This window comes from Anopheles funestus, chromosome 2RL (genome assembly GCF_943734845.2).
Source record: "Anopheles funestus chromosome 2RL, idAnoFuneDA-416_04, whole genome shotgun sequence".
Classification (NCBI taxonomy): domain Eukaryota; kingdom Metazoa; phylum Arthropoda; class Insecta; order Diptera; family Culicidae; genus Anopheles; species Anopheles funestus.
This window is the reverse complement of record NC_064598.1, coordinates 72,792,822-72,816,483: the sequence shown is the minus strand read 5'-3', so window position 1 is coordinate 72,816,483 and position 23,662 is coordinate 72,792,822. Positions and strand designations below refer to the sequence as shown.

The 23,662-nt window shown below is 41.0% G+C and overlaps 1 protein-coding gene across 4 annotated transcripts in view; it reads right to left on the bottom strand.

Moving 5' to 3' along the window:
* Nucleotides 1–384: 384 nt before the first annotated feature.
* LOC125765384 (chaoptin) overlaps nucleotides 385–23,662 on the bottom strand; it is a 78,480-nt gene continuing 55,202 nt past the window's right edge. For all 4 annotated transcript variants that reach the window (XM_049430425.1, XM_049430427.1, XM_049430424.1 and 1 more), the window contains 4 exons: nucleotides 21,023–21,167; nucleotides 9,526–9,636; nucleotides 5,477–8,741; nucleotides 385–2,978 (listed from right to left, as the gene is read on the bottom strand). In XM_049430425.1, the coding sequence (XP_049286382.1) occupies nucleotides 2,784–2,978; nucleotides 5,477–8,741; nucleotides 9,526–9,636; nucleotides 21,023–21,167 (3,716 nt within the window). In that variant the 3' untranslated portion in view covers nucleotides 385–2,783. The remainder of the gene's footprint in view (nucleotides 2,979–5,476; nucleotides 8,742–9,525; nucleotides 9,637–21,022; nucleotides 21,168–23,662) is intronic.

The window sequence follows — 23,662 nt, the reverse complement described above, 5'->3', positions numbered from 1 at the left end:
TACCAGTAAACACGCAGCACGCTTTAATGGATGGCAAATCCATCGGTGAAATTTAATTACGACTTCTTGTCGTAAGACGAGGTTAGAAAATTATGTGCCGCACATTGTCGATACGCTATGATGACAAAATGATGTGTAAATGGGTTAATAATGTGATAATATACGTGAACACGATGAGAGTTTAGGTGATAAATTAAACAAATTTAGAATTGGTGACAAACATCGGAAGAAAGGGAAAAACGGCGATCAATCATTGTTGAAGAAAATATATTTAAAAATAACCAAAAACCATTTTGCGAAAATATAATAACTGTATAATCATTGGGAAAATCTATTCTATCTATATAATCTATCTAAAAATCGGGGATAAAACCGATTTTCCGGAATTAAACCGAAATGAACAACGCCTTTCAAAAGTTTAATAACCAGACTTAACCGTTACTATGGCTAAGTATGAATAAATTTTCCTCAAAGTATGGAAAACAACCATTTTCAATCATAACAAAACTAGGGTCATTAATCGAGTATGACCGGGATAAGGCAAAGTACAAGGATGAATTGCATAGTGATAATTGTATTCAGCATTTTTCAGCATTCTGAGACTGACAATACGGGTAAATGCCGTAATAATTAATTGTAAATAAATAAACAAAAAAAAACTAGAATCATTTCTACCATGCTTCTCTCCAATTTTATTCAATTTTTGCAGAGGATTTAGAATCTTGAAGTTTTTACTACCTTAAAATTAAAAAAAATGTTTTTGTTGTCCTACAATTCTATATATCCTGTAGGTACTAATAATGAAAAGTATTATAAACAAAATTATTACTCACAAAGTAGTGAAAAACGATATCTCTATTACAGATCCAATGATTTAAATTGTATTTGTAGTGACAAAAGTTTCATGCAAAATGCAATTTTTGTTCTATAAACTGACAAGTTCAACACAATTGCTTTACGACATATCATCATTATATGTGAAAATAATTTAGTGAAAATAAATCTGAAAAAACAAGAACAGTATTTAGTTGACTGTTGAATGACGGAAGATTTTTTAAAATTAGATCGAATACATTAGATCGAATAGGGACATAAAACACTTCCCAGTACGATACTCGTACGGCACCCGAAATGAAAGTACGATCGGAAGCTATGGCAAATTAATTAACATCTCAAAAGCCCCACCGGTGCAAGATAAACCCTGTGCGGCCTGTGTGGCCGGCATTATTATAATCGTACACACACGGTGATAATAATTGTGTGATCATTATGAATATCAATCAACGGGAATCCTTCCATTTTGCTGTTTCTCGAAGCGTGCATGTTGCAAATTTGCAAAACTGGGTCCGCTCAGCCCCGAGTTCCCGTTGCGTTGCGGGATTTGTTCAGTTTGTGTGTTTTCGTAATTGGACTGAAAATTGCATAATTATGTCGTTTCGCTGTGATCCGACACATTACCACTACTGGCACGCCGCAGGGCAATGGCCATTTGCGGTAGAAAAACGGGCCCAGGGTGAGCAATTCTTATGGTCAGCAATGGTGGTGGTGGTGATGGTGGTCATTGCGCCATTCATTGTTATCTGATTGACGGGACTGGAACGTGTTGGCTTATCAAATTCATTTGTACGGAGTTGTTATTTGTGTGTTTTCGTTTTTGTTTGCCTGCTTTTGTACTTCATTTCATCTGTTTTTGAAGTGCAATGAAAGCATTTTCCCTTCAATGACATCACACGCTGCAATGAGCATATGGATAAACTGTTTATTCCCGCCCTTTTGTACCGATGGAGAGGGTTTGTTGTAAGGTAGGAGATAACCTATCGGGCAAAACTTGCTAACGTTTGCAAAAGTTAAAAAATGAAACCAAACTGACGGTAAGCCAACAAAAATGATATGCTAAACAAAATAGGAAACGGACGATAAAAAAAAAACAAACATAATCTGTACGAGCATAGTTTACCGTGTCCCTTCGCTTCGTTTTAGCTTTTTTTTGCGTGTGTTATGAGACTTGTTACTATAGACCTGTTGATGCCAGCAAAATGGAACCAGCAAACATCCCCCCATTTTATTTCACTCGAGTGCAAAGTGGTGCCCGAAAACTTAATTTCCTATTCTAAAGCTCCTACTATCGTGATGGAATGTTGTTTGATTGGATGGGTTTTTGTTAATATCTTACTCGCGGAATTCACCCAACCCAGGGTTTGTCTCTTTGTTAGTTTCATTTACACATTATACACGTTATTCGTACTACTACTATGCAGTTCATCAGTGCGTGTTGCTAGGACATTGTCTATTTTACTTTTTTTTCCTCAACAGGTTTTCGTGTCTTAACAAGTTTTTGCTTTATTTCAAACCACTTCCACGTTTGAATTTGTTCTTGGTTTTGGCTTTTTTATCGAGACGTTTTATGTCGTACTTCGTACAAAAATGGGTGTTTGTTTCTTTTCCTTCTATAATATACAATTCTACTACTATGTACAATCATGTGTACCACTGTGGGACAATACGGATGCTTGAATAGATGCAGATTTTCGCGGTAGCATCCCCGTTTTTAGACGTGTTTATGAACGTTCACACTCGTTGTCAAATCAATATTTGACTTGCCGTCGACAGTTTTCCACCCGGAATGCTTACCTGGTGCGTTGGCACTATGGACATGATGCCGGGAAGATTGAAATGGGGTATGTGTTACCGTGCTGTATGGAGTTAGGATGCCTTTGATTGCGATGAAGCGTCGACCTAATGCTGTCAGCAGGTGCAAGGACGTGGCACTGTTCTGCACGAAATTACAACACCAGAGTTCGTGACTTGTGCAGCACTATTAGCAGCATATTGAGACAAATTAACATAAACCGAAAGCGTAACTTCAACGCTAAACTACTCAGGGCACTCGCATGACACAGGAGATCCTCGGGGAAGATCTCAAGGAACGGTAATCGTTTGCCGGTCAGTGGATCCGTGCAGGTACTCCTCTTTGCTCTCTGTAATCAAATTGAAACAAGAAAAAAGATTTCCATGATTATAAGCGTTGTGCTAATTTTTTATTTAGTACTGGAAAAAAATATTTATTTAAATTAAATTTAAATTTAAAAATATAAAAAATATTATTAAATAAAAAATATTAAAAAAATATTTTGCAAGAAAACTTAAAAAAGATTATGTACTGTGCTGTGTACAATATATTTTCAAGCAACAGAACTTAATCTAAAAATTGGAAAACGATTGAACGATTCCTTCTCAATATTTAATCATGCTTGCTGAAATCTTTCGTTTCGAACCCGGCTACCAAAAACTAGCTTTAAAGTTGTTGGCTTATATCCCAAAAACAAGACAAATAAAACTTTTTCCGTTTCCCTGGGTTAAAAGTCAATGAAAGTTTAACATCAAACTTCTTGCTCCCTTTACAGATCTTCGTCTTACCGATGCTACTTCCCCATTCATGGGAATTCAAAATCATCCTTTCCTTTGCTTACCGAAGGAACCCGGTATGAATTCCATTCCCATCATGCACATACGAACTCTACCTTCCACTTCGGAAGTTTCGTTCCAGAAACGAGAGCAAACAAACATTCACCTGCAAACAAGTGCCGAAAGAAGCGGACCATTCCGGATGACGATGTTGTCGTCATATTGTGAGCTTGAAAAACTTTTCGACGACATTCACATGCTCTTCCCTGTGCACATGCTTTGCTTAATGTGTCCGCAAACAGTGTTTTCTGCTTGGACGATGGTAAACGAAATGCATAGTTGTGACGGTGAAGTCGAGGGACAGGTTAAACTTTACGTCTAAACCTCGCAGCGCTTCACCATTTTAAGCAGCCACTGTGTCCCTCTTAAAAAGGGCAACCAAACCTAGCCGCAGACGACACGGGAGAGTCACCGGGCACTAACGGGAGTGTATTTAAGCGAAAGTGCACGAAAGAAACACATGAGCTGACCCAAGATGTGACTAATTTTGGAAGCATCACATGTTCGGTTATAGACTCCTGCCTGCAGCTATAAGTAGTGTTAGTTTCGATGTCAAAAAAGCTTCCAAAAAGCTCTCACGAAACACTCCTTCGTGGATGTGTATGTACGGAGGGTCGACGAAGTTGTCATGTTAAACAAATACCCTAACACCGATTTGAATGATCGAGGGTTACAATCTAAGGACGTGTCGTTGGAATTTGTTTTACAGAGAAAATACTTTCGGAGATTCGGAAGTTCGGAAGTTTTAAATCAATTGAACAAGAAATTTAGTACTTGTATTACTGTAAAAAGTTTAAAAAATTAAGATCACATCGAGATTAACAAGAATATTCCCAGTCGAATATTTTCGTTAATTAAAAACAACTCTGTCGTCCCAAAAAAACAAACAACGCGATAATCTGGCACTTATAATGAATCGAATTATATTATAATTGCATCAGCAAACACATTGAATTCGCTCTGTATTGTTTTGGGTTGTTCCCCAAAAGAAAAACCGCTTCGCTATTATAATTTTTATTCACCCAGCATCTTTCGTCGCGTCGAGTGAATTACATTATTCGTCAAGCAGTTTATTATCGCCTTCATTAATAAAACACTTGCAACAAACAGCCAACCGGGAAGCGCTACAAACCACAACACGAACCACCAACGCTAGCTCATGGGCTAGCAACTTTCCAAAAAACTGATCCTGCAGCGACAAAAAAAAACGAATCATTCATAAAAGGCAACAGCGAATAAAATGGCACAAGCGAAAAACCATCATTATACGCGAGCGAGAAGCATAAATTATGGATGTCGTTTCGTATTAATCAACTACAGAATAAAAGAGTACACCAACACCAACTGCGGGTGAGCTGGGTGGCGCCAGATTAGCTTTACATTTTGCAAGCGTTTCTCCGTTTGCATCGTGTTGTGTCGTGTTTGAACGGCATAATTACGACAAAATACAAAGATGGTTGCGAGCGTAGAATGCAAGTCGTTAGGGTTTTTATCCTGCCGGTACCAACGAAGAAGCAGCACGTCATATCGATTTGCTGTATCGAGAACCGCAGTTCTGCAGATGATTGAAGAACCAAGAACCAGTGTAATTAATCATGTCTCGTTGCAAGTCTGCTAGCAAACATTTCCATCAAGCACACTGGCTTTCTTCAGTTCCGGGTAAAAGGTGGGGTAAAGTTTCTGTTCTGCAGATTTGTTTAATGTTTTGTTTCTTTTGATAAGCGTGTTGAAAAGATAATGAGATGTTCGGTCAGTTAACAATAACAATCTCAACATAATTTACAGGTTTAATTGATCAAATGAAATCTATTGTGAAGTATTTTAAAGCATACATAAATGTGGATATAATTGACAGAAGTAATTAAAAAATACTAACGAATTAAGATGAATAACACTTCAAGAAATAATGTTTAAATATTGAAGAAATTTAATCTAAAACAAGGAGTACAAAAAGGAGAACATAAATAATTTAAAAATGACATCATACATGAATAACAAAACGTATACTTACACGAATCATTTGCTTCATTTCGTCTTTAGGAATCAAATTGACCTGCGCCGTCTCCCGTAACCATCGCCGTAGCCAATGACCTAACCACACTAGACCACACTCGCACTGCAAAGGGTTGTTGGACACGTCCAGCCCACCGATGACGCTCCGTGTCCCCACTGCATCCCACGAGCTGGCGTTCGGATAAAAGCTGTCCGGTGCCAGTGCTGCAAGCAGATTGTCCGACAAATCTATGCTCAGCCGTGGTATGTACTTGAGTGCGTAGAACACACCCGGCGGAAGATCGTTCACCATCGTGTTGTGTATTCGCAGCTTCAGGTCGTGATTTCGAGCCAACCCTTGGAAGGCATTGCTGGAGATGGACACCAAACGACGGCCCGTGATTTCAACCACGTTAAGCTTCGTGTTTGAATGCATACGCGACGTAAAGAGACCATCGCCCAGATGCTCATCGTAGATGGTCACGTAGAGCTCCTGAAGGCCCCTTAGCTTCGACACCAACTCACTGAAGTTGTGTTGGGCGCTAATGCGTAGCTTTTTCAGATTGTGTAACTTGATGAAGATGTCCGGATTGGCTATTTTGATGTCTTCAATCAGCAACTCTTCCAACCGCCGGGAGAGTGAGAAATCATGAAAGGAAATCTTTCGGATCGGATTCCTCGAGATGTCGAGTACACGCAACGCTGGCGGAAGATTCCGCAAAAGGTTCGAGATGTTGTTGATCTTATTTTCCTGTATGTGCAGCTCGCGCAGATAGAACAGCTCTTCTTGAGTTTCGATTTCTTGCAGATTGTTATTGCTGACGTCGAGAGTAGCCAGCTGTGGCAGTGCTAGGGACGGAAGACGGTAAATACCGGTGGAACGTAGCTGCAGGACACGCAACCGTGGTACATTGATGAACAACTCTCGAAAGTTTATCGGCATGAGCTGATTGTAACTCAGATCCAGTACGGTCAGATTGTTCAAGTTTGCGAACGAATTGTCCGGGAGTTGCTTTATCAAATTGCCGGCTAGGTTTAGTTCGAGTAGGAACTGCGTACTGGTAAACATGTACGGATCCAGAAACTCTAGCAGATTGTTGTCGAATTGTATCGATCGGAGCGTGAAACCAATGTCAGCGAAAGCCGTTGCCTGCCAGGATACGAACTGGTTGTTGGATAGGTCTAAGAACTCGATGCGCGTGTTAAGAAACGTATCGCGAGGAATAGTACGCAACCGGTTGTTGTTAAGCCGAAGAAGGCGTAACTTTTTCAACGGTGAAAACTGCTCAATCTGTAAACTTTCTATTCGATTGTGGCTAAGATCAAACTCCTGCAGATTCATCAACCCGGCAAAGCTTCGACGTCGCAGGGAGCTTATGTTGTTGTGCGCCAGATTTAATATTTCCAATATCTGTAAGTCACCGAACGCATGGTTGCCGAGCGAAGTGAAGTTGTTCCAGTTTAGGTAGAGTATCCGTAGGGAAAATGCTAGTGCTCGAAATACGGTCGTGTCCTGCAGCTGATTATGGCTCGCATCTAGCGAGTATACGTAAAGCAGTGAGTTCACGTCTCCATCGAGATATTCGACAGCATTATTGCTGATGTTTAGCCGCATCGGAGTGGTTGCATTTGATACCTGCCGAAACACTTTCAGAGATAGTGTACTGAGCTCATTGTGCATGAGATCCACGCTTAGTAAGCTGGGCAGAAAACTGAACGCTCCCTCGCTGATATTTTGGAGCGCATTGTACGACAGATCGACGTAGGTAAGGTAAGGGAGATCGTGTAATGCGTTCTTCTGAATACTGCGCAACTTGTTGGAGGATAAATTGATTATCTGAATCAACTCCAAGCTGTCGAAAGTGGCGCTAGGTAAGTCGTCCAGCTGATTGAACGATAAATCTATCTCTACCAAGTTCCGATGAACATCCGAACGGAACAGCCAACGAGGAATAGCAACAATTCGATTGAATGCCAGATTAACGTACGTTAGTTGCCCAAGCGTCGACAGTGCCCCATCTGGTAGTGTTTTGAGATTATTATTGTCCAGCCCCAACCACATTAGCTCGGTTAGTACCGCCAGTGCCTCGCCGGGATATTCTTCCCGGTAGATGCCGAACGAAAGTTCCAGGATCTTCAGCGATGTTGAAACATTTTCAAACACGCTCGGATGTACGTAATGTATGTCATTGAAGCTAAGGCTAATTTCCTTGATCGTATCGAGCCCGTTGAATGCACCGTAATTTAGACTGGTGATTTTGTTGTTGCGTAGCAGCAATGTCTGCAAATTTGAGCCCCAACCCATGAAAGCGTTTTCCTCGATATCGGCAATCTTGTTGTAGCCCATGTTCAGATACGACAGCTCCGTACAGTTGGATAGACCTTCTACCGGAATGGCGGTAAAATTGTTACCACTCAGCGATAGTACCTTGAGCGTGGTGGGCAGTAGCGATTCCGGCTGATCAGGAATGCTGGTCAGTTCGTTGGATGTCAAGTACAGATAGCGCAACCGATTCAATCGTCCAATGGCGCTCGGCACAACTATCAGCCGGTTTCGTTCGAGATCCAAATATTCTAGACTGTTTTCGAGCGTTGCGAATGCACCATCATCAATCGATTCGATGAAATTAAATGCCAGCACCATGTGCACAATATTTAGCCCCTGGAACGTGTCCGCCTCTACGTGGCGGATGAAATTTTTATCGAAATTAATTGCCTTTATTCGCACGCTTCCATTAAACAGCAGGGCGGGAATTTCTTCGATGAGATTCAGGCTGAGATCGAGCTTTTCGAGCCGAATGCGTGCTGCACCGATGTATTCGGGGATGCCGTCGAGCTTCGCTATCAGATTATCCTTCAGCGAGAGAACGCGCAGATCGTGCAGATGCTCGAGAAAAGCCGTCGGAAACTGGGAAAGAATGTTCTTGGAAAGATCGATCGTTACCAACGATTTGGGGAACGTGTTGGGGCTAATGTGTGCGATACGGTTGGAGCTGATGTCGAGCCAGACGAGCTTTTTCAGCTTGGCAAACGGTTTAACGCCCTGCAGCTGAAGACCGGGAGTGTTACCTGCCGTTTGTTGCCCCACCACCGTCACTGGCGGATACTGTGAGAATTGTTTCGCGTTTATTATGGATGCTTGCGAGTTGGGCGCCGTGTGGTTTTGACGCTTTTCGTCGTGCGTGTAGAAAGATACCTCGGAAATGGAGTTGCCTGATATGTGTAGACTGCGCAGCGAATCCACCAGCCCACCCCAGTTACCATCCAGATGGTGTATGTTGTTCCTGTGAGGAGTATAATATAGGTGTAAATACACTTGCATCAAGTGGAGGGAAGGTGGTGCGATTATGTCTGCTCTAATGATTAAATTTAGCGATTCGAAGAATTTCTTCTAAAATCGAAAGCATTGATCCATTATGAACAAGCTATTTTTGGATCATTTTGCTATCGTATTCTGTGGGTGATCCGAAACATGAAGCATCGAAATAATTTTCTCAAACATTTGTTGATTTATTGTAAATTTCAATGACGTTTGAAGTGTGTTACATTTACGCTCAATTACACATTATCTTGAAATTTTTTTCACTCAACAGCATTATAATTTCAATTACTTCCTTTTTCCATACTATTGTTAAATAAGAACCTTTTAACAAAAACTTGAAATAGGTTCTTTCATTGCGTTTTGAAATTGATTGACTCCTAAGTGCTCAGCATTCTGTTCCATTCGTGTGTGCACAGCAACATCATTGAAGGGCATTCAAAAAGCATCTGTTTGTGGAACAAACAAAAACCGTTCGGTTGTAAAAGACCTTTTTGGGACGTAGTAATTTACAACCAGTGTAAGATTTACTTCCCATCTGTTTGAAAATTCAAGCGATTTTTTTGTGTGTGGGTTTTTCGCGAGGTTTCTGAGCTTCTCATTGTTGGGTTGAAGAGCAAAAAACAACAGCTTCACGCCTCTGCTGTAGGAGAGAGAAGCTTTGAAGCTGAGATAAACCTCCATTTTTGTGTGAGTGCTTGTTTTTTCCCTTTACTTTTGAATGTATCAGAAATATCTTCCATACTTACCTCTGGGCTACTAATCGGCTTAGCGTGTGGACATTTTTTAGTGAATCCAGTGGTAGTCCCTGTAACTGATTGTCGGACAGATCCAGCGACACTAGCGAATGCTGCATAAAGCTGCAAAAGAAGGGAGAAAAGATTTAGATTGGTTGCATGGTTTGGTCCCCAAAAATTGGATGCCCACCACACGAACACTGAATGAAAGGCCACACAGAGGAAAACGACCTGCACCGGTTTGGCATGGAGAAAATCGACTAACATGCGGTACACGTTAGCAATAAACTCATCGGAAAGTATTTGCATTGGTGCCTGCAGGGGAAAAATCGATCGAAACAGATGCAAAGCGCCCACGCCTGTCAACGTAAAATTTTGCATTTGTCCTCGATCCCAACGGTCGGCGCCACCCTGGCACATACTCCTGACCCAGGCCTCGGAACTTCCGTTTCCGAGAGATGGTTTTTTCCTCCCGTAGATAGTGAAGCTAAATTGGAAATTGTTTTTCCTACCGGAGAAAATCAAATTTCCCAATCCATTTGTTTGGTTGCATATATTCTCGGCTTTTCACTGCTGATAGGCGATGCGCCGGTCGCCTACACGATGGGACCAGGCAGACAGTTTAGCCGTAAGCAGTTATCTTCTGTCGATCTCCAGCCGCAACGTACCTTGACCATTTACTGATAGAATTCAGTCTGCTTCATTCGGACATGTTGATGTTGACTCACGATAAGAAGATGAAGCTAATTCAATAGTTAACATTGACGGTATTAGTCGTTGCGCTATCTTCTGCGGCTCGGGGTCAGATACTACCCGAAATAGAACCGGAACATTTTTGTACGAGACAGGACTGGTAAGTAATGTTTAATTTCCAGGAATGTATTGATCAGTTAAAAGTTTAAAAAATATATCCTTATTTAAGAAAATAACATACACTCGCTAAGTAATTAACGATGAGATACTAAATGTACCAAAACAGATCATTGCACTTGAGAGCATTCATTTATTTAATCGTTCTATAATAACTTCAGTGAGAAGGAAATATTTATTTAAAAAGCTTTTTTAACTAACTTGAAGCATTTTTTTAAATTTTCTAAAATTTAATATTTTCTATTCGTTTTGAAAATTTAAAAAACTAAACAGAAACAAATCTTTGTAACACTCTTGATAATAAACTTTTAACTATATTTTTCCTGTCTCTTGAAAAGGCTTTTGAGTAAAAATTTTTTTTTTGTAAAATTCTGCCCATGAAGCACGAACTACGCCGAGCTGATGTTTACAAAACACGAAACCATTTACACAACAAAAGGTATCTCATCCACATGAACGGCTTTCGAATGAGACCAGACAAGATCGTACGGTTGCAACTTGGTCCAAATGAATTTAAACTTTTTTTTTCTTCCTGCCCCGTTGTGTTAACATGCCCCACCTTCGGTGCAAATAAAATAACAACTATTCTCACCGGAGGACACCAAACAACAGCCATCGAACATTGGCGATAGGGCTAGAGCCACCGTGTCGTACGAAGCACAAAACTTCTGACGTACTAATAACACATCTGGCCGAGTTTGTGTACACTCTCTTTATCACACTCACTGTACATTTGTCCCACCCCATTTGCTCACTCGGCAGGTTCCCACTTTTGGACAGCAGAACTGAAGTTCCGGGTTTTTTTTCTGGGTACGTGGTCGTTGGCAAGCTTCATCGACGGATGGAGGCCGACGGATAAATGCATACAGCCCAATTCTCCGGTGCCATCGAGGTGAATTATTAATATTTTACATCGCTCTCTCGGAAAATTTGCAACGCTTCGTACGACGACATCTTGGCTAGGATTGTTGGTAGCATTAGAATGGATCTGGTAATAAATTTTCCATTTTACAAACAAACACTAGCTTCAGCCGTTCCGTTTGCGATCGTTCCGAGACAGGGTAGGATACATTTTTCAGCAGTACATGTCGCTTTTATGCAAACATTTGAATTTGGTAGATAAATTATTATATGTGAGGTTTTTTTATGTGAACAATTTTCTTATTTAAGGAAGGTAGATTTAACAATTGTCAAAATCGATTCCTTTATTTATGCAATCGAATTTCTTTAATTTTTGTTAAAGCTTTGAGGTAAGTGAAAAATTTTACATCAGTTGATGGAATAGTTTTTTTTAAACAAGCAAATATCAGATTTTTCATGAAAATCACATGTTTAGGGTTAAAGAAAATTTATCAAATATTTCGATCAAATATACAGCTTCTTTTAAATTCAAATCAGTACAATGGTGATACAGAAAATAAACACATTCGTACCATTCTCCGTGTCGATGTTGCTTGTGGCATGGGTCATTAAAAGCACTGGTGACATCATTGCACGGGCACGTATTTCCATCAATCGATCCCGTAGTACGTCCCCTCTGAGGGAAGGTTTTGTCTAATTTATCAACTTACCACAATCGGTGTACCGTACGTTCGCTTCAGTAAATCAGTTTTAATTCTTCCTGATTCCTTCTGCGCACGGTGCAATCTGGCCGTGCTGTGCAAAGTGACACCCGACAATCAAACTGACGTTCGTTAAGCTGCCGGAATCGTTCAGATCCAAACGGCGAAACGATGCGTCATTTTCGATTGTACGGACTTTGCCATTGCCCGTAGCACATCACATACGCTCTTCACTAACGTTTTCCCCCATGCCCAAAACGCGTGGTGCCCCCCTTTTTGGGTTTTGTGCTATTTCGAGATTTCCGTTCGATCTTTGTGTCATTGCATTTGGCCCTCTTTTCCAGCCAAAAGCACAGGAACAGGAGCTTAAACGTTAGGTGGCAAAGTGCGAATATCCAGTGGAAATGGTTTGGCTTTACGCCCGTACGTACGTCTTCAGTGTCTCCCGGGGGGTGCCCGTTTGCTCCGTCATACCGTACGCTTGTCGGTGCCGTCGACATCGTCATCGTTGTCATTGTCGTTTGTCATACTGCACTTTGCGTTGGAATTTTCATCCGCTTGCATTCATGTAATGGAAATGCAGCGCTGCCAGGACGAGTGACCCTGACCCACCCCGCCCTTCGGTCGCTCGGTTCGAATCATGCAGATTTGCGCTAAAGACGTGTGGCCTTTTCCGTAAGGAGCATTCTGTCAGTATGTTCCGGGTCGATGGAGGATCATTGTTATGTAAAAAATGTTTTGTTACCAGTTTGCGCAGAAACCCTTCCGGTGATGGTGCTTTGGCAGGATGCAAAATCAGCAGTGAAGGAAAACCACGGTCAAGCCTAGCCGGAATTGTCGTGAGCAAGCAGGCGGAAAACTGCAACTTCCTTGTCGTTGTCCTTTTTTCGTAGGGAATATTTTTCGCATGGAAAAGTATCGCCGGAACCGGGATGAGTGTACGACGAACAGCGCAATACCGCAAAAGAAGCTCAGAATTGTGTCATATTCCATGGTTCTAGTGTGCCACGTTCTTTGGACGTGTGGCATGTGTACATTCCACTGCTTCTACTTCATCTTTTTCTTCTTCAGCAGCCGATCGAGCAGGCAGTAAATGTATGGGAGAAAAATGGAAGAAACCATCGCATAATATATGCCATCATATCTATTCATGGTTTTTATGCAAATTTAAATTGTATTTTAAATCTCCTTTATTTGATATCCTGCTCTTGGAAGGCTGGCCGAGATGTGCGGCTAGCCCAAATTGGCCAGCCCGCAACGGTGCTTCGGTCCGAAGATCAACTATGTTTGATATTATGGTTTTTTTCCTCCGTGCCGAGCACCTTTCCTTTGGTAGTTGCAACAAAAAAAAATAAAACCATCAGCCGTAGTTTAAGACGTGGCGGTGTGTCGAGCCTCAACATTCCACCGTATGAACGATGTACAAAACAGTCCGAATGAAGGCCAACAGGCGAACGATTTGTTCGTCGATCCGTCTGCAAGGAGTGTGCAGGGCGTTGGTGGCGCTAGAAACAAGCACAAAAAATCCCACTTTATCCCTAGAGCGTGAACGGATTTCCGAAGGCTTTCTGTTGGCTCCTAGTTTCGCATACCTTAAACATCGTGATGGAACGATTTGCTGTCTCGCGAATGGCAAATTGAGGGCTTCTGCTGTACGGTGGTGATTTCGGGGAAAACCAGGCCGCGTACCGTTGACGAAATTTCAGCAGCAAACGCATAAACGAGCTAAAAGCGGTTGTAAATTGACAATCGGCGACCGTCAAATTGAAATAGACCGAAATTCTTGTCTTTCGGGAAATCAAGAGAGTTTGATCATGGATGGCGGCAGGCAAAACTATATCAGAAAAAAACCCTTTACTATTAAAAACACTTTAAAAAAATATTTTCAGACGAGGAGAAATTGGTTTTCCTGAATGTAAACCATATTAATGAAAGAATTATTTAGTTAACAGTATCAAACATTGTTCATTTTTATAATTTCCTTTTTGTATAATTTTGGATTGTAAAAACAATCCATAATATGCTTGATTATTTTTTGAAGTGTATGAACTTTTTTACAACATATTAGGAAGTGTGTACGAAGTGCTAGTGATGCGAATTCCGCAGTGAAATTATAAACCCATTCCGACTCTTGAATTGGAAAACCGTGTTCGACTCCTATAAAATCCGGATTCGATTCCAAATTACTCTGGAGTCAACTTCGGAGTCAACTCTGGGTACAACTCCCGTATTAATCCGAAGGTAAAGCCGGAGTTGAATGTAATATCGAATCCAATTTCTGGATTCTGGAGAAATGTTGGATTTTTCAACAGTGTCCCATACGAATTTTCAAACAAGATTTCCACAGAGCTCATGAAGTTCTTTGTGATTTTCCTCATATTTCGTTGCATTTTTCCACAAGTTTTCCCAAAGTATTTTTTAATAGATTTTCAATAGTTACAGAGGTTAATGGTTTTCTTCCAAGTTTCAAATAGATATCTTCTGGGTTTTCCACCAGTTTCACCAGTTTTTATTGATACTTTTCATGGCTTTCAATCAGTATTGGAATTGAGTACCAACGCTTTGAAAGCTCCGTTGTCAACGATGACTTTTTTTAAAACAGTTTTCATACAACCGTTCATATTTCGGAATGAGTCCGAAGCCGACTCCGGAATGTCCAGGAGTTGAATTACACTGACTTTGAAAAAAAAAATAGAAAGAAAAAATAGAAATCCATCACTAGCACGCTATCCATCACATCACTAGCATCACTAGCCCGATAGTTTGGTGACTGCGTCAGTCTCTACACAACAGGACTGGATTTCAAATCTCATCTGATAGGACTGACTATCCGGCTGCAAGGAAATCAAGTAAAAAAAAGCTAGAAACGGCAAGCCAAGACTTTTCCTGAGGTTTTAGTGCCTCATAAGAAGAAGAAGTTTTAATTTTATAATATAAAATAAAGATGTAAAAGTGAGGCATGAAAAATTTATTTAACTAAGCGAAAAACAAGAAAGATATCATACAAATTAAAATATTTGAACCAATATGATCAATATGGGTCAGAGAAAGGTATAAATGTAGTATGCGTTTCAGCTTCATTTATATTAATACATTAAACACTAAATAATAATCCTTCAGCTGATTTGTGTAGAGTGGGTTGGATTCTGTTGAGTTCGTTAACTAGAAACGTGTTCAAATAATGAATTAAAAACCTCAAACAATAGAATTCCCATCATTTCTCATCCTGTTTTCTCCCGTACGGGAAATTGAATGTACCGTAATGAAAGTTAAATAAAAGGAGTACATACTCTAAATGCAAATAAAGCTCAGTTTATACCTGCACTGGATTTAATCTTTCAAGTGTCTTTCCACTTGAGGCCAAACAGTGCATTACTAATCACCGAGTGCTACAGATGACTTGTCTGTTTCCCCCCCAGCCTTCGGGGGGCTAGTAGCAGCAAACATTGCAAACCTCAGTGGCATTCCCAGATATGTACCTGATAGAATATTACAAATCTTATTCAATCTCCTTCAACCATGAAAACTATTGACCGTATCATTTGTGGGAAGTTTAAGATGAAACTCTATTACGATTGCTCTTGTACGACAGCCCCAGCATAATGGGCTTGGGTGATTGGGAGGGAGGGAGGGAGGCGAGTTTGTTCCGAGTGTAGCATTAGACCTTTAAACCTTTAAAACATCTCACCCACCACCACACGAAGAAGAAACGGCAGGAGGAGGGTCATCGAAAAAGTTCGTTCCAGGGCGATGCATGGGTTGGAGCGTACACTCGGAACATCAACAACTTCGTCACACAAAGGCCTTGTGCACTTTGGAGATGCTATCAGGAACTTTTTGACCACCACGATGTGCTGCAGGGTGTGTTTTTTTGTTGTTGTTGTTGTTGCTTTTAGTTTCTAACAGTTTCTCTTTTGCCTCGTGTTTGCACTCGGCTGTGTCGAGTGTTCCTTGATTTACTTTTTCCGTTATTTGTGTGTTCCTGGAGGTATGCTGTTTCTCTTGCACTGGCACTACTACTACTGCCACTGTAGTGCGATTCCTTCATTTTTTCCCCCCATTTTCCCTATTCCCTAGAAGAGTTGGTACAATTTTGTTTCGATTCACTTGAGTGAAGCTAACTGCGTCAGACCGTTCGAATGAAAAGATGAAAAATATGTGAAGAAGCAAAAAAAAAGGGATGCATTCTTTTCCACAGCCATGGTGCACCTCCGGGTGGGTTTGCAAAATTTGTTAGGTTTGTTTTTTTTTCTCCCATATTTATTTCAATTGAAGCTCTGCTCTAGAACTGCTCGGGATTCCGTACATTTTCCGAAGGCAGCAAAATAAAACGCCCCTGTAAAACGACCGGTCCATAACAACGGAAAAAGTTCATCATCTCCCCGCTAGGTCTGACCCACCACCATTTCATTCGTTCCTCACGACCGGCTGCCCGGTAGCTTCGAATTCGATTCATGCCATCGAGGCGAACTGCAGCAAAAATCAGAGATTGTACATCTTTATTGCTTTACAATTGAAAAGAAACTTCGATTGCCTCGCGAAGATAAGATTTATACGAGGGCTTTTCCTTGGTGTCGTGTGGCCCTTTATGGCCACGGGGGTGCGCATTCTCGAGTGGGGTGCGCTTTTGTGCGGATTCCACCCTTGCGTGCCGCTCGGAAGCAGCTTTACATGTTGTGTTCTTGAATCACTCGACGTGATTCGTATTAATGCTCCGAACCAAATATAGCAAATGGTGAAATGGTACAAGCAAGGAAATGGTGTGTTCCCTGGAGCAATTGCATCGAAGCGCCTGGCAGCAAATTCGACAACGAAAATCCATTTTTCTGTATCGTTCTACCGGGGTCCGCTGCTATGGGACTGCATGTACGGCATGTCTTAACTAGCATTACGCTTTGTGCCAATGCAAAAGAACATTTGCTTCTAATGCAGCATCATTGTTTGTTGTCTTTCGTGGGCTTTTGGGCAAGGAATTAGAAATTTGATTTCGGCACATTAAGCCAATTTAGTAACAGGCTCAAATGTTTGTCAATTCATTTAAATTAGTACATCAAATGTTTTGTTTTTTGTAGGATTTTAAGATATTTTTTATCTTGAAACGCAGAAAATATATCCCATATTTTCAAACAATAATTTTTATATAAATAATATTTGGTATAACAAGAAAGTATAGCAGACAAATTCCTCTATTTTATTTGTTTTCTTTTCTTTAAATTTACTTTTAAAAATCAAAGGAAAAATTTACTTAGACCATAATTGAAGCATGTTTCATTGCTTGTATTGAATGTGCAAAAATAAAGTTCGTTATTGAACCGTCTTCAAACAGTTAATGCCACTCAAAACCAAAATGTCACCCAAGGTATAACAAGTTCCCTGTTTTCGCGGTTCCTTGTGTTTGGCAAAAGATTTGAACCTTTCTTTTGCATTCTATTGAAAATCTCCTTACAAAACCGGGTGCGCGAAGCATTTTCACTAGTTCGAGCGAACGAACTTCATTTATGCTTTACGATGCATTTACTTTGATTTTTCCGGAACTCCTTGTGCGAACGAGGAAAACGGAACCACTAGCCCCCAAAAAGCAAACGTGTGGTTTGCCACTCGGCAATAATGTGTGGGCAGGCAGGCGCGCTGCGGGCAAAAAAAACGGAAGTAGCGCTCCGTTGACGGCAGCCGGAAGTGTTTGTGTTTCTGGTGTATGATGTTCGCGGCGTGTACATCGTACCGTGGCAATGTTTCTTGTACCGCATCGTAGTGCAATTTTGCATAGGGTAGCGTTTTACTACAAAGTATAGTATATCGTCGGTACGATCCATCGGAGGGTTTCGGTTCCGAGACGGGCCACGGTTGCAACTGGACGGGGAGGGATCTTTTTGTGGAAGCTCCAGGAAACCTTTCCTAGGGGGTTGGGTACGCCGAGTGCATTAAGAATGTGTAAGCCACAACCGGGTGAAATGCACAAATGGACTGAGTGCATTAGCAGTGCATGTAAGTCATGTACATTTCCGTGACAGTTTGACAAAGTTAGTGACTGCTGCGTCAAAAATAATCACGTCAAGTACTTGAAATTAGCACAGGCACAAGAGTGAACCGACAGCCAAGAACAGGGTGAGAGGGTTTTTTTTTCCTTTTTCCCATTTTTCCTTCATTTCCGATTGCACCTAACATTAACACAATAGATTAAGCTTTTAGTATGATTGTGCCACGGATCACAATGGAATTTCATTTTATAGAAAGCTCTGCAAATAGCAATGGAATTTAAAACTCCGCAAACAGCACATAGTTGAAAAGTGCTCCAAACTTAGCATACTTAATAGCACCTTAATAGGTTGACTAAACATATGACACAGCATGATTCCGATTCCGGTATAAATTTAAGCATATATGTTCTCTTTATTTGTAAGCTGCACCGTCCCGAGCTGTGAGTGTTTTGCTTTTAAATCATAAAACTTAATGCAGGAAGTGCTAAAGATGCATTTTGTTGGGTTAGCTTCGTTCACCCACAGTGAACAAAACTTCTATCAAACATTCAACCAAAGACATTGTCTTCTACGCTCATTCCGGCGACGACACGATCACACTCGAGGATGCTGCTCGTTACGGAGATGCCAAGGATCAACCGAGACTATCGGGAAGAATTACTTGTGTGCGCACTTGTACAACAAGAACTTCAGTCCAATTTTCCTTCCGCAAACATTCCGAACCGTTTATGGCTGATGGAAGTGCTTCGGTGCCATACTATGTATTCACCATGGCTGATGTATATATGGCGTGTGAGTGAGTAGGTGTTTGCAGATGTGAGATTTTTTTTTTATTTTATTTCCTTCCTCCACATCGCTTATCGCTTCGGGACGGCTATGCAGGAAGTGTGTGACATTTGCAACCACTGCACACGGTCGTGGAATGGTTTGGAACATTCAACACAAAATATTGCTAATCTCTTATGCCATAAAACTTTTCTCAAGTGTTGGTGCTGCTTTTCTGGTAGCAAAAAGATTGCACACAGCAAAGGGGATTGGGCGAAAGATGGTTGAGGTTTCGTAAACTGGCAAAATAAATCGTGGTATAGCATAGCTTGCAGCTTATGTTTATGTAGCGCTCGTTGCACAAGTTCTGGTGCATCTTGATAGTTGTCTGCCATTGAAGGTGCTATAATAGTTTTCAAAATGGTATGGTTTAACTGCCATTAGAAGCCAATGAAGGATTCAAATCTGTTCCATAGAAACTCCACACATAAAAGGATGTTATTCAATGGTGAATTTTGAACTGCTTTCGAGTGTGTTTTGCTGTTATCGCAACGTCCCATCTTGTATCGATCATTTCTAAAGAAGTATTCTTCATTATTTTTCCATTTTTGCTGCTATATAAACATTTTAGCAATTGTATATACACATATTTCTTTGATATCGCATTGCGGTGATTTTTATAATTTACCTCTTAGCGCTTGCTTCAGCAAAAACCGTGTCAAAATTATTTCACCTTTAATTTATCATCCCGCTAATTGATGGCTCATTGCTAAAATGCGAGAGTCAAACATGGAATACCATACACCATCCATAGTAAAAACCGCCCTCGAATCCGATTTCATCGAGGTTGCTAAACAAATTTTCCCAGCTAAAAAAGGGGGCAAAACCCCCTCCGTAACGTAAGACGCACATTATAAATCATCTTCAAGCAAATAAAACGTCGTTTCGTCGTTTCATCGTGATTCGTCGGCTGTTACAAAATACCGTCGAAGCTTAATTTAAATTTTAACATCCTATTCATAACTCATCATGAACCGTCAACCGTCCCCATTCCGTCACGTTTTGCACTGTTTTGCGTTCCCTGTTGTTCCTTCCTATACACCTGAGCTCAAAGGTTCAATGTGCTGAGTTTTCGCATGTTTTCGGTTTGGCCACATTGCCCGCACATTCAAATCAAAGCTTTCGCCCTTGGGCGACGACGGTTTTTTTGGGGGCGGCGACTGATGGGGGGAAAATCATTATAAACTAACGATTGAAATTTCGCTTTCCCGTGTCAGGGCTTTCCTTTCTTGTGGAGGTGTACGTGTGTCTATTCATGTACGAAGATTTGCGGTTGTTGCCACCGGCAGTAGCTGCTGTTCATTCATTCATTTATTTCTTCTCTTTTTTCTGTCCGCTCTGCTTCCATCTGTTTCACGTCTCGTGCAATCGATTCAATGCCACAAAAGCTTGGGTGTTTTTTTATGTTGTGTTTCTAGAATTTTAGCGTGGTGAATAACACCATATCCATCGCTCGTTACTACATGGCAGCAGCTCATAATCGTGTCCGTTTTCATGTCGGGTTTGCGGTGAATATATGGTGCAGCTTACCCGGGCTCTTGGGAAAGCGTTAAAAATTGGGTGCCCTCTTCTGCGGCGATACTGCTCCAGGAGTGTACGATGGCAAAGCAAGAAAAAAAGGAAATGGCAGGAAAGGTCCTTGGAATCGTTTGCTGGCTGGTTTGGCGAATGTTGCGATGACCAGTGGCGTGCTTTAGCACCGGTACCATCATCAATCATAGCTGTCCGGGCTGCTTCGAGGGCAGCTATGTGCTTTCTTTCTAATTTTCCCACACTCATGCCCGCTGCCCGGAGCTTTGGCGCTGTAACGGTGAGCGACCACCACCTGTGTGGGGCACACTCATTACTAACATTCCCGTATCGCACACCGAAGCATACCGAAGGTATGCCTTTGCTGGAATAATGATTCCCCGCACACCTGCTCAAAATGGCATTGCGGCAGTGAAGCACTGCGGAAAACACGACAAAATCGCTTGGAAGTTGTCGTACTTCTGCTTTCAATTATCACCCGACGATGAGGGATGACGAATGGTCAGCTAACGCTTTTATCCACAATCGTTTTAGTTTTTCAATATTTCATTTCACCCCCTTCCCCTTCCCCACCTTTCCAATGCGAACAGGAAACGGAAGTAGTTCTCCCGGTACTTTGGATTTCGAAGAAATTTCTTCTCTTAATTTGTCAAAGTTCCTGTACGGTATTTTTGTACCCAGTCGAGTTCCCAATTAAGAGTGGCTGACTATTTTTTTTCTTAATATTAAAGTATATTTACTTACTTGAAGCTCTTTTCCGAAATATCTTGTATTTTGTTGTCTACCAGCTTGAGCGACTCCAACCGCAACCCTTGAAACGTTTCGTCGTCCACATTATGGATGAAGGTGCGTGACATGTCGATGTGCTTTATCGTCCCGTGTAGAAACTCTGTGACAGAATCAAAAGAAAATGATTAGATCGTGGTGTTTGTATACGTGTGGGTAAACTGTCCCGTGCACACCCAGAAAACGGAAAGAAATTAACTGAAACGTACAGGTGGGAAAATAAACTTTTGTTAGCATTTAGCGCTGAAACGGGAGTTCCAAGATATAGGGGAAGGGAAGCATCATTGTAACAGCGACAAACGATGAATGATTTGTGATCATCCGGCGGAAATAATACGTCTTTTGTTTAACAACGAGTTGGCGGCGATCGTTGTTGTTTTTTTTTTTTTGGCTGGAGTGTGTTTGGCTGAAGGCAAACGAACGCCTCAGCAATAGACTAAACACAGCATAAATTACCATAATTCTTCTCATCTCTATACATTTGCTACTGCTGCTCTCAAATATATGTAAAATATACAAATGCTACACAAAATAAAGCAGCAAATGTTACCTATGCTACAATTTAAGACATAAAATATGCCATAAAACACTCGGCAAAAGTCAATATGTTCGGCCTAAATAAAGCCAGTATGTTGGGCTGGGATTCCAAACAAAATGTCACAATACAATCAAGCCTATTTATTCTACGTATGGCAGCTATTTTGAGCACATGGTTCAAGGTTTGTGCTGTCTTCGGTCCTTCTCTATGCCTCCTCCCAACCGGTTATCCGTTCCTAAAGTACAATAGTTTTTCCCACTCTTTTCAAAACGCACACAAAACTCCCGAGGCAATCACCACTATCATCATCAGCCTGGCCATTGTCATGCGAAGATTGCTGTGCTGGAATCTTGTGCTTGCTCAGCTTGCCGTAATGATTTGAATCTACCTTTCATTTCCTTCGGTTTCGGAGCAGCTTCTGGCACGGCAAAGAAAATCATCCCGCGCACCCCCACCGCACAAGGACGTAACCGATTTTCCCATTATCACGTCTGCCGTATATAGCTTTAGAAACCGAAAGGTTCTACGGTAAAGGTTTTTTCTGATCGAAGGATGACCTGCACAGCGTACCCGGGCACAACAACATCACCGTGGTGTCCAACACATAACGAGTTTCGCTCGAGGACGAAACGGCTTATCACGGGCGTCCCGATGAAGGAATCGCTCATCCTTTGGAAGATTTAATTTTTCATAATCCTTTAAAGGACAGATCGAAACTCGGGAAGGGGAAACCGATTTTAAGGACAGGTTCACCATTTACGCAGTAAACAGATGGGTGGATGAGAAATGCTTCCGAAGCTGGTCGCCTATCGGGTGGAAAAGGAATTGTGAAGTGAAAATTTAATTTTCACTTCAACTCAAACGCTACAGTTTGCGTCTTCCGTTTTTTTTTGCGTCTGCCAGGACGATGCTATGAGTGATCTAGTTCTAAATCGTTTTTGCGCGCACTTTTTTTCTACCTCCCCCGGAAGGACATGGTTTGGTAGAAACAGAATGCGAAAGCGTGGTGCCTTCCGCTCGGAGAACATAGTCATTGACAATCTTTCATCTGTGACAGGTACGTAAATACATTTTCTCTTTTCCTTTCCGCTTGATGTGGATGGTGTTTTTCTGTGTTTCATTTAATTTAATGGTTCAGAGTGCGTTCACGCGTTTTCTGCTGGTAAGTCTATTTCATATCGGTTGAAAGGTTTTCCGTTCACGGGCGTGTTGAAATTGGATAATCATTTCAGTTGGTTAGTTGGAAAATGAGTCCCGAGAAATGGTTTCAAAATGAAAGACGTTTGGTTTGCAAAACGGTAAGATAATTTAAAAATTAAATAAAGAAGCTTAGTTTCAAACAATTGACAACCGAAGTGATTGGTGAAATGTGTACACGGTTAAGCAAAGACTAATGTAATTTTAACAATATCCTTAAATAATAGAAAAGAATTAATTGTATTAGAAATTCTCCCTACATATTACAAGATAAAGATAAATTTTAGAAATAAATTGTATAATATTTTATTTAACCAAACAAACACTAAAAAATCACATCGATTTCTTGTTAAAAATACCATTAAAAAATTAATTCTGTTGCTAAAAAAGCTTGAGAAATTGAAACCCAAATGTACTGTTAACTATGATGACAGGATCTTATTATTCTCTCCAATATTTTTTCAGCAGATTTAAATAATTGCTCAGATTATTTCTGCTAACACAGCGTATTTGCTATTGTATTATTCAACATTATAGTCGCCCGTGTTAGAAACATTGCGACACTGCTGTCGCTATTTTAGGCAAGTGACTATTTCTATCCCATTTGATGAAATTTCCAACTGTCTGTCACATCGCATGCACCATTCCGTCTTGAAGTGCACAAGATACAGCGTACGAAAAATAGAATCCTTCAACAGCAGCAGCAGCAGCAGCAGCACCAGCTGAACCATAAGCGTGTCAGTTGGACAAAATTCCTTCCTTGTCGTTTGTCGCACAATGTTGAAGCATTTTTGAACAAATAAAAACCAATGGCAAAAATCCGACAATCAAAATGGCAAGTGCACCAACCAGACCAGGGTATG